The sequence below is a fragment of the Nymphaea colorata genome, chromosome 10 (assembly GCF_008831285.2).
Source record: "Nymphaea colorata isolate Beijing-Zhang1983 chromosome 10, ASM883128v2, whole genome shotgun sequence".
Taxonomy (NCBI): Eukaryota; Viridiplantae; Streptophyta; class Magnoliopsida; order Nymphaeales; family Nymphaeaceae; genus Nymphaea; species Nymphaea colorata.
The window spans coordinates 9,948,361-9,960,459 of NC_045147.1; the positions used below are offsets into that span (position 1 = coordinate 9,948,361).

The 12,099-nt window shown below is 37.1% G+C and overlaps 1 protein-coding gene across 1 annotated transcript in view; it reads left to right on the forward strand.

Moving 5' to 3' along the window:
• Positions 1-961: 961 nt before the first annotated feature.
• The window catches only part of LOC116262425 (uncharacterized), a 60,056-nt gene continuing 48,918 nt past the window's right edge, over positions 962-12,099 (forward strand). Inside the window, exons 1-3 of the mRNA XM_031641780.1 lie at positions 962-1,254; positions 3,435-3,608; positions 5,169-5,350. Coding sequence (XP_031497640.1) covers positions 1,200-1,254; positions 3,435-3,608; positions 5,169-5,350 — 411 coding nt within the window. The 5' untranslated portion in view covers positions 962-1,199. The remainder of the gene's footprint in view (positions 1,255-3,434; positions 3,609-5,168; positions 5,351-12,099) is intronic.

Genomic DNA, 12,099 nt, shown 5'->3' on the forward strand with positions numbered 1-12,099 from the left:
ACACACACACACACACACACACACACACACACACACACACACACACACACACACATATATATATATATATATATATATATATATATATATATATAGTATAACATATATGTATACGTTAAATATATAATATATACTATTATATGTATATATGTTATATATTCACATAGATGTAACATATATATATACTACATACTATAGCATATAGTAATATATTATAAAATGACATATATGTTATAAGTCATATAATATGTATGTACACACACATATATAAATATATATAATACATATTATAATAAATATAATATGTTTGTATAATACATAGTAAATATTATATATTACTGCAACACGCACACACACACACACACACACACACACACACACACATATATATATATATATATATATATATACCATGTATACATGTGTATTAATGTATATGCATGTACATGTATAATATGTAGTTGTATTATGTATATATGTAACATATATATATGTACACATACGTTATACATATATAAAAAATACCTAACTCTTGATATTTCTAAAATACATTTTTTTGTCTCTTGGTTGCTTGAGAAGATATGTAAAGTCACCTCCATCGAATTACATGAACAAGATAGTAACTTGGTAAAGACATATGGGTTTTTCTCATACAACTTTCTAGCATGCGTTGATGTAGAGAATTCATTGATCTAATCAATTTACATATAATGAGATTGGCTATTTGGATATAGATAATCACGTATAAATATTTCTTGGTATATTTGAACAGAATCGAAGACAAGGTCTGCATGGCTCCAATTTTTATATGCAAAGGTTTAGCGAGTTAGATCTAAAATTCATAATTATGAAGCACATCCAGGAAACAATGACCATTGCTATTCTCGACGCGTGTATGAAACTGCCGTTTAATCCCATAAAATCCGTCATTGTTTGCTTTAACTCAAAATGTACCCTTCCATGTCCGGAGGCAATGAAGCCGGCTTCAGATTGGGAAGTTCATCAGCGTCAGGGTGTTTCAGTAGAGAGTATAGCGCCACCGCCGCCTTTCTCGCACGAGCAGTATCCGTTATGATCGAACCTAGGATAACGGTTGACATTTACATAACGCCTCTGCATCAGCCCACGTGGTGGTGGTACTGGTCGTCGTCGTCGTCAGACGTGGAGTTGGAGGCTTGGAACGCCACCGACCGAAGAAGATGAAGCTGCAACCAGGCCTATCTGCGATCGTCACCGGCGGAGCCTCCGGCATCGGTAATTGCCCTGACTAAATTTGTTATCTTCTGTGAACCTTCAGATTGTCTGGAGGCTTTGATGATCGAAATGATTGAGCATCCCCCCGCAAATTTTTTGGTCGATCATTCTCGGTCTAATGTTTTTTTTCATGGTTTTGAACCTTGCGCTTTCGCGATGAATCAGTTCGCATGGTTGGTTAATCGCGGGGGATAGAGATTAGGTTGTCTGTGGCTGGGATTAGAAAAACCGATGTGGTTTTAGGAGTTTGGGTTGGAGTTCCACGAATGGTATTTTCTCGTTTTTAGTTCTTGCTGGTTGAAAGGAAGCATTGTGATAAGCACGGAGAGAATAGTTTGTAGGCAATATTTCGAGGTATATGCCGTGAAAATACCTGATTGTCACAGTAGTCATTCTATGTGGGTTTTCTGACTTGCTTCACCATGCTTGAGGGAGGCGCCTCTGTGCGCCTTCTTCTCTGGATGAGTGCGACAAGAGGTTGACTTTATTGGCTGCTGAAGAATGCACCGGGAAGCGCGTGAACAGGGATGACCAGCGTGCTTTTAGATGCGCGCGTATTCGTCTGCTTTCCTTTCCAAAAGTCAGTCTCGCATGCCGCCTATCAACATTTAGATTGAGAAAAACATTTAGATTGAGAAATCTTTTAGTAACAGAACTTTTAGCGTTTATTATTGGTGCCCACATTTTGGCAGTTGGCACTCTTCTGTCAGCTTCAAGTCCGTCAGTTCCAATTGCTTGCATCTGTATTAAGGGAGTTTACACAGAGAAGAATACGGGGTAATTGACTGATATATGAGACAGTTCACAGAGTAACAAATATCCTGCCATGCAGTCTGCGTAGCTGGAACTATGCCGATAAAAGTTGGTGATATCTTGCTAAACATCTAAGCCGGACGCCTGGGAGGAACACGTTTTATAAAATATTTTATTAGAGTATTAACCACTTCGTTCTTTTCTACAGATGTGTATGATATTTTTCGGGAAAATTGTATTCGGTTGAGGTGGAGCATGTTAGTGAAAACAAAGTACATAATTTGCTTTTGGGGACTCTATATACCTGCAGTATGCATCCATACCAACTATATAGATGCACATGCACAGCTGTGCACGATAAAAAAAGATTGCAGATCTGAGGATGATCCTACCCATAGGGTTTATGCTGAAACCAGGAATATACATTTATAGTAATAAAGAAGTGTTTATATGTATATTAAAGAACCGTTATAGAAGTCTACTAATAAGATTGTTCTTGTATATGCCGCTGTCAGACAGTTAAAAAGTAAAAGTGAAAATGCAGGTCCGCGAGAGCTGTATTGTCAGGTTGGATGTGTTCAGTTGGAAAGATTGTAAATGAGCTACTTGGATTATATTGAGTACCGTTGTAAGACGAGAATCCAAGACAATCACGTTAAAGAGATTTTGGACCTGAGGTTCTAGATTAGGAAGAAAAAGCAAGATAGGATGCAAAGTAGGAATGAGCAATAAGGGGTTGTAATTTTCTAAATTTCAGGAAATGGGAAACATGAGACAGCTTAGAAGCAAACCAAGAAATAAAAGGGAAGCAACCTGTGCATCAATCTGAGAAAAGGATTTCAATGGGAAAGGGAAGGGAAATAAAATAAGAAGTTATACAAAAAAAAAAGAGGAGAATGAATGTAATCGATTTACTTGGAAGCAAATATTTATTCATGTCTTGATAACTGGTAAAAATATGTACACTGATGATCTTAAAATTGCGCTATACTTATTAGTATTTAATACATCATTTATTGACTAGCAATATATAAAAACTTTCACCTAATGGACAAAGCTAACATCATTTATTGACTAGCAATATATTATAAACTTTTGCCTAACAACTTAGAGAATCTCAGATCCCATACAAGAATAAGTTAAAGAGTTACAACCTAATGAATAAGAATAATGTAATTTGGCACAAGGATATGTTTGTTGATCGTCTACACAGGCACATTTCTAGATCCCCATGTCTCAAGATTTTTCCTAAAAAAATTCCTCTTGTTTTCAGTTATGTCCTGTGATACCCTTCTCATTCTGCTTCCTTATGTACATAATAAACTAAAACATGCAAAATTTTTATTACTTAGTTACACTTTATTGTTTAAGCTGGTGCATAGAAAAATAATTACTAATATAACTCTCTGTTTAATACCTTATGACAGGTGAAGCACTCAGTTCTGCTCTTGGAAAAAAAGGAGTTTTTGTCACAATTGTAGATTTATGTGAAGAAAAGGGAAAGAAAGTTGCCTCCATGTTTGAAAAAGACTTTAAGGAGCTTTACCCAAACATGAAATCTCCTTGTTCTATGTTTATTAAGTGTGATGTTTCAAATCATAGTAAGCATTTCCTTCTTCAGCTCATGGCATACTATTCCTGTTTGCACGAACACTTATTTCATGACTTATAGCCTTTATGACATTTTCTCCTTATGTGTTTGTTATCAATATTTATATTTTGATTATCTTCTGCTTTTGCTGTTGTGCTGTTAGTATCATGTTGTATAAGGTTCTTACTTTTTGCATTGATGTTAAGTATCATTTTCATTGTTTTCCTATTTTCTGTTTCCTTGTGTTTTGTACACAAAAGAATGTTTCTCTAGACCTCAAGGACAGGTGCTAGAATTTGAACTGATATGTGGTTCATTGATGGAACACCTCCCAAGTGGCTAGAATCAGACTGTAGTTGGTAGCTGTTTGCTGTTCAGGTCGATGGTAGTTTTTGTTCCTCCAGTAATGGCATTTGGAGAAATCCCTTACTAAAATGCTGGGGAGCTGAAAAGGAAGATACGGGACAGTTTGGCTTTTTATCCCTCAGGAACATATTATTTGTGAATACCATCTCTTTGGAGTACACATTACAAATGTCCCTGTCCCTTCTTCTCTTATAGGTGACATCAATCCTATAAATTGGAGGGGTTTCAGTTTTCTACTTCACAATTCTTGTTATGCCTCACAGAAAATCTGCAGTAGTTGCAGGACTACATTCTTCAAGAGTTTGATGGTGGGCATTTGACTTCATCTTTTTTGTTTCTCTGATTTTATTTCAGTTTGACTAAGCATATGAGGGGGTTGCACATGAGTGGAGCCATGCCTAAGCTTGGAGAGCCTGTGCTCAGCATGAATATTAAAAGCTGGGAATTAAATTTGAGTATATATATATATATATATACATATACATATACATATAAAACAAATCAAAGACTTCATGCATGATACACCTAGACCTAGTTACTGAGCCTAATTTAGCTGAGTTCCATGATAGTTGCTCTTGCTTGTCCCATTTGGTAAATGAACTTGAATAAATTATTGTGTGGGTCAAGCTCAATCCGAGATTGTACAAGTTGAACTCTAGTCAAATTTGAGTTGCCCATCTTTTGCACTCCTGACCATTTGATTTTCAATGAGCATAATTTGCTGCCTCCTCAAGGCCTTTGTGTCTTCAAGTCATTGCGGAAACATGTATTATATGTCTTTGAACAAAAATGAGCAACTGGTGTGCGACAATCTCTGTACCTCAAAATGAGCTTTCAACCATTTATGTTGGAATAGTTTATTGATACAGCATTTACATGGCCCGGTCCTTGATGTCAAAAGTTTGGTTTAGCTGAAATAGTATAAAAGAACAGATTATTACCAAATGACAACCAAAAGCATGCAGTACCTACTCTTGTTCCTATAATGGGTATGCATGAATTGACCAGGTTTTGACTTCATAGAGTTTCACTTGCGGAATGATAGTAGAAGGGGTTTGTTACCAAAGGATGACCCTGGACCCATGCTAATCCAAACAGCACACTACTTTTAGTTTTTTTTTTTTTCCCTTTTACCAAGCTATATCCCTGTTATTATTTAGTGGAAAATGGTATTTAAACACTTTTTGCTTCAATTGATGAATAGGTGATCTTGTTGCTGCCTTTAGGAGGCATTTGGATGTATTTGGGGGATTAGATATCTGTATCAATTCTGCTGGCATCGGTACTCCAGTGCTATTCTATAAGGATAAAACAGATGGTACATGTTCTTGGAGACGTACTGTACATGTGAACCTGATGGCTGTTATTGATTGCACTCAACTTGCGGTATGCACATGTTACTCAAACACGAGACTTTGGTCTCTACATGTTTCATGGTGTGGTTCATTCTGCCAATTTTCTTCTCATGGTATAGATTTACATGGTCCATAACCACTGAAAATCTGCTTTTATTATTAATCTCCCTCCCCCCCTCTCTCTCTTTTTCCACAACCTCCCTTCCCACCAGTTAAAGCTTTCTAGCAAACCAAAGGGTGGGTGGGCTAAAGTACTTCTAACCACCCACACACAGAACACACTCATACAGGCAGATATGTTGTATGTGTAGTGTGTATGTTATGTCACATTAGCGTAGGTCGGGGTGAACTATTTTGCAAGAAAGATTCGGTGTTGCTGTTTCAAGGGTGCGTTTGTATTTGTATTCATGTATATGAAAGAAGCTTTTGTGTATAAATTTAAAACGTACGTATGCATTAAAGTATAATAACAGTTACTGTTAACTGAATATATGACAGATAGCTATCAGACCCTCAGACACTAGACTTTGATCAGAATCATCTACACTGATTCTATGGAGGTCAGAAAGTGGGTGTTAAGTTGCAAATATAAAAGCTAGTATGTTTTTCAAGAGTGCAAAATACCCTTCAAAGAAGGAAGAAATTGAGTTTCCTTAGACAAAACTCATTATCTCCTTTGAGCGATATTTCAGGCTTTTGAAAAAACAACTTGGCTTCCATATTTGAACTTAATCTTTGCCATTTGATTTCATCAAAATCGAAGGCCTAGATGATTCCCACTAAGTCTTGCATGTGAGTCTAGTGTTAGATGTTATATATATAAAAAGAGAAAAGAGCACACTATCTTTTTTAAACACATTAAATTTGTATACTTTCTCTCACATTCTTGATTTCTTTCATGAATAATTTTAAGAACTTTTTTTTTCATTTTAAGTAACTTTAAAAACCTATAACATTGAATAATTTTAGGAACTTCTAGATTTTGCAATATTGAATAGATCTAAAATTTCTCATATCTATATGCTAAAAACTTTGAAAGATGAAATAACTGACATGCTAAATTTATAGACTGTAAACCTACCAGTAATCAAAAATTTTAATGTTGAAGTAATTTAAAAATATCTCTTGTTGAGGAATTTTAAAAACTTCTGAAGTTTAAGGATTTTTATTATCTGTATTAAAAGCTTTAAAAAATGAGTTAACGTAGTACATTATATCATGACTCTATGCCATCCATAAAATAGTAGGTACAAATTTCCAAATGATTTTAAACTTTTCCACAAATAAAGACATTGAGATGGTCATATCCTTCGATAATTTTCACATGCATGCCATGGACGTCACACTTCCCAATTATGTTCGCTTTGAAAGTTATGGAAGCAATATTAATAATATCAAATTGCCATTGCCACTCATCCAATCTTAATAAACTATGTAGTTGTGTGTGTGCAAATGCATGCATACATGGATGTATTTCCGTGTCGAGAGATGTAATTTCTGTTGTTCACAGTTCCCGAATGAGACAGAGGAAGCTTTCAAGAGACCATGAAGGAAAAAGGAGAAAAAGAGCTATCCTAGCGAAAGAAGAAAGCAACTAATACATGGAAAGATGAGTTGAAAACCTATTAGCTGGTGAATGACCTGTAGGAATGAGGAGGCAACCTAGTTGGTTGACTAGTCTATAAACCATGCCCCTGACTAGTCGTCTAGGTTGACAACAGAACATTGGTCAACAAAAAGACTAGCAAAACATTCGAATTCTCACTCCCTCCCTAAGTGAAAAACATATTGTTATCAATTTATAACAACGATTAAACTGGAAAATGACACCTAGGTAGGTTTTTCATTATATAATAATTAACACGATTATGTGTTTGAAGAGCAAATTAATAAAGTTGGAAAGCTATGAAATGTGGGTGCGGCTGGCGGACAATCTTATCAGTGTCAACTCCACCCGAGATGGGTTTGGGTGCGACAGGTTAGTCCGCTGTGTCCGACCCTTTGACCTCAGTGGGCCAGGGTCTGTCCATTCGCTGGACACGGTCAGTGCTGACTGGGTACATTTCTGTCTGTCGAAATTTTCTCTTTTCCCTTTGCCTTTTCCACCTCCTCCTCTTTCCGCCCATTTTCCCCCCTCGTCTGCTTCCTTTCCTTCCGTTCGCCGCTGCACTAAAGCTTCCTTCACCAGACGCAAAGGGTCTTCCAATTTTGATGATATTGATGAACTAAATCAATGATAACACATTTGTTGGATGAAATAGAACTTCATATTTATTTATTTTAGAACAATGTATCCAATTTTGATATCAAACTTGACTTGAATTGAATTGATCAATCATGATTGAAATGGTGAATGATACATTTTTAGTTTGTTCAAAATCTTCATGAATGTATTTTTTTTTTCATATTATATATATATATAGCTGCACCCGCATACCCGTGATTTTGAATTTGGTCCGCGCCTGCACCCGTACCCACACTCGCACCCGTACCCATGTGGCATAGTTGGAAAGTTAAAGCCTTAAGATTATGTAGCATAAAAAGAGCAAGTTTTACAATTTAGCATCATCTTTTGTAATGTTTTAGAGCATGCTATATCTTCCGCTTTGCTAAGAACCAGCCCAGTTTCTAAAATGTAAAAGTCCAAACCAAAGCCTAAAATCAATAACTTTTTTTTTTAATATTAAAAGAGACATAAATATAATCATGTCTTGCACACACACACACACAGATTATTTAAAAATCTAAAACATACAAATATCCAAATTATAGCAGCATATGAACTGTGATTGGAACTATAATCATAAGTACACAAATACAGAGAAAATGCACATATATGTACTTCTGACACAAATCACATCCACAACAGCAGAAAGAAAAAGGGAAAAAAAAATTGCCTAAAATTTGCTTCAAAATTGCCTAAGAAGAAGAAGAATGCTTCAAATTTGCAGAAAAAAGAAGGAAAATGTTGGCCTTGTGCAGTCTAAAAATAAGAAGAAGACAATGCAGAAGATTACTTCAGAATGCAGAAAAAGAAGTAAAAAGGATGCCGTCAGACAGGTCAAGAAGTAAAAAAAAAAGAAAAGGAAGAAGGAGAAAGACAAAGGAGAGAAAATTGAGGGTTGAGAAAAAAAAAGGGATTAGCCCGTTGAGTGTGTAGGTAAATCTAGGCATGCTGGACGATGAACTAGGCATTTCCAATGAAAAGCCACCTAAGCAACTAGTCTAGAAAATCACCAACCAAGCCTAGTGATAGACTCTTACCTCCGGATTCTCACTGATGAACTAGAACAATCAATGAGAAGGAGAAGGATGTTAATCTTCAAAACCCAGCTGGACATTCTGCAAAAGTCCCTCATAGAATACAATAACCCCTGAAATCGCCCTGCATTCTTGTAAAATAGAAAGAACCACATTTAATTGGTACATAAGTGTTTGATACATAGCACTCCCTCAAAATGATTCTCACATCCTTCACACACACAGCCATTCATTCACATGCATTGGCTAGGTTCTTTGGGGTTGGTCACCGAGATTGTTTCATCCAAGAATTGGCCTGCTAGCTGTGCTGGTAGTGGTTAAACTGCTCTCCAAGATTCACCAATGGAGCTGCTTGCAACTAGCTGATTTGATCCACCAAACTTCTGATCAAGATCAGCTTGGATTATCAATCTTCATCCACTTTTTCCGGCCAACATTGCCGAGATTGTGTTGAACCACCATCCCCTCTTAGCTGGAAATCTTGGGACATTCTCTCAAAACCAGAACCAGTGGATCTTAGTAGAAGATTTGTAATTTCATAAAATTTGCAACTGCTCTATATATTCTTTAATTTTTTGTGTTCCATTGATTTTCCCCAGAAAATGTTAAAAAGAAACTTCTAAGAAAAAATTTCCCAAGATATTCCTGGCAATGATAGGTGACTATCTCACTGATCTGCACAGCTTATCAGACGTTGGGAATTGCCCTTAGGATTAGAAGGTGTCACTTGTGTCCCACCTTACAGAAACACAAGTGCCACTCCCACCTTCCATGGTGCTTCACGCCTTTTTTGGGCCTTTTGTTGGTAACAAATTGCACATATATCTACGGGAATGCGGAGGTGTGGATATTATGTAACTATAATCTGCATAAATGAATGTAACAAGTTTAATCAATGAAGGGCTTATAGCATATCAAATTTTATGGTAAAAAATTTGTTTTTTATTGGTAAATGAACATGATCTCTATTAGGTATGTTATATCTTCAGTCAATCTGAAAGATGCACCTAAGCCATAGTTTCTTATGAGTGGAAGTAAGTAGACCTGGTGAACTGTAACATTAGTCTATATGCACGTGCAACTGCATATTTATCTTTTTATATTTGTGTATGCATGTTTGTGTATATATATATATATATATAGAGAGAGAGAGAGAGAACAATAACATTACCTGTTTTTGGCAATGAAAAATAGTTAAGTTACCTGAATGCTGCCTCTGATAAGGCCAGGGAGACTGTACTCCATTCCACATATACAAAACTCTGCAGGAAATCATCTGAAATCTGTCTATTCAATGTCTTGGTGAAACAAATCTGCTGTACAGTCCTAGTTGGATTGATAGATCCAGTGTAAATTTTGTTGCAGCCTTGAAACGTGGAGAGAGAGAGGGGGGGTTGAAGACGTGAGAGTTGAGAAGAAAAGAACCCTTCCAATTCACTAACCCTATAAAGAGATTAGGGTAAAAAGAAGATTTACAGATTACATCAATTTAAAATAAAGAAAATATTAAAGAGATCTTATAACTCTTTAATATTACAAAGAACCACCTAGAAACATAAACATTCTTATTTCAACACTCCCCCTCAAGCTGGAGCATACATATTAAACATGCTCAGCTTGTCACAACATTTAGAGAAATCACCAATAAGGAGAGCTTTGGTGAAGACATCTGCAGCTTGGTCTTCTGAAGGGACATGAATAGTGGCAATGGTTCCTCCTTGAACGAGATCCCGAATGTAATGACAGTCAACCTCAATATGTTTAGTTCTCTCATGGAAAACTGAATTATTAGCAATGTATGTGGCTGCACGGTTGTCACAATACATGTTCATGGGAAGTGGAATCGACACACTTAGGCTAGATAGCATGGATCTAACCCAAGTCATTTCTGTTGCAGTTTGAGCCATAGCTCTATATTCAGATTCTGCACTAAATCTTGACACCACGCCTTGTTTTTTACTTCTCCATGATATGAGGTTACCTCCCACAAATACACAAAATCCTGTGGTAGATTTTCTGTCCTCGACTGAGCCAGCATAGTCAGCATCACTATAGGCTTTCACTTCCAGAGTCTTGCCTTTTGTAAACAAAAGGCCTTTGCCAAGAGATGATTTCAGATATTTAACCACCATCAAAGCAGCATCCAAATGAACTTTCCTTGGTTTTTCCATAAATTGACTTAGCTTCCCCACTGCAAAACTAATGTCTGGTCTTGTCACAGTAACATAAAGTAGTTTTACAATAAGGGATCTATAAGATCTAGAATCCACTAATTCTGTTTGGTCATCATGAAGGTGTATACGTGGATTCATAGGCAAATTAGCCGGTTTAGCTCCTAGCATCCCTGTGTCCTGCAATAAATCAAGAACATACTTCCGTTGAGAGATAACAACACCCTCCCTATTGCGAGCAACTTCTATTCCCAAGAAGTATCGAAGTGGACCAAGATCTTTCGTCACAAAGTGTTTTTGAAGAAACAGTTTTGCATCAAAAATTTCTTGATTAGAGTCACCTGTTAGGATAATATCATCAACATAAACCACGAGAACGGTTATACCTCTGGAAGTCTTTTTGATAAACAAAGAATGATCAAGAGGAGATCTCACAAAGCCACACTTTGAGACTACCTCGGAAAACTAGTGAAACCACGCACGAGGACTCTGCTTGAGTCCATAAATAGCTTTCTTCAGCTTGCACACTTTGCCACACTCTCCCTGTCGTTCAAATCCTGGTGGTTGTTTTATATAGACAGTCTCATCGAGATCACCGTACAAAAAGGCGTTTTTGACATCCATTTGATACATGTGCCAGTCATGGTGGACAGCCACAGAAATGATAAGACGAATGGTTCCCAACCGAGCAACTGGAGAGAAGGTCTCAAAGAAATTCACACCGTAGGTCTGCGTGTAGCCCTTAGCAACCAACCGAGCTTTGTATCGTTCCATTGAACCATCAGAATTATATTTCACTGTGAATACCCACTTTGAGCCAACAATATCACAACAAGAGGATCAACAAGTTCCCAAGTGCCTCTCTGCACTAAGGCATCCATCTCATCTTGCATAGCCCGTCTCCATTGGGTGTCTAATAAAGCCTGCTGGTGACACGCAGGAACTGTATGAGCAGCCAGAGCTTGAATGAACTGTTGCATATTTTTACCAACACCATCAGTAGACACAAAATGAGATATAGGATGTAAAGTACATTGTCGCCTGCCTTTGCGAAGAGCAATAGGCAAGTCTTGACAGGGATCAGAATGACTAGGGCTATGCACTTCAGATGTACTTACCTCCTGAGAAACCGTTGGCGAAGGATTATGAGAAGGGTCCTGTCGACGTGTGTAGACCAGCGGAGGATCACGAAACTTGGACACTACAGTAGAAGGAGATTCAGAAGGAAACGACTCCAAAGGAATAGGAGGAATAGGTAGTGGGTCTGGTGATGGTGGCATCTCAGGAATGATGGAAGAGGAGCTATAATAAGGCTGAGACTCAAAGAATGTGACATCCGCACTGATAT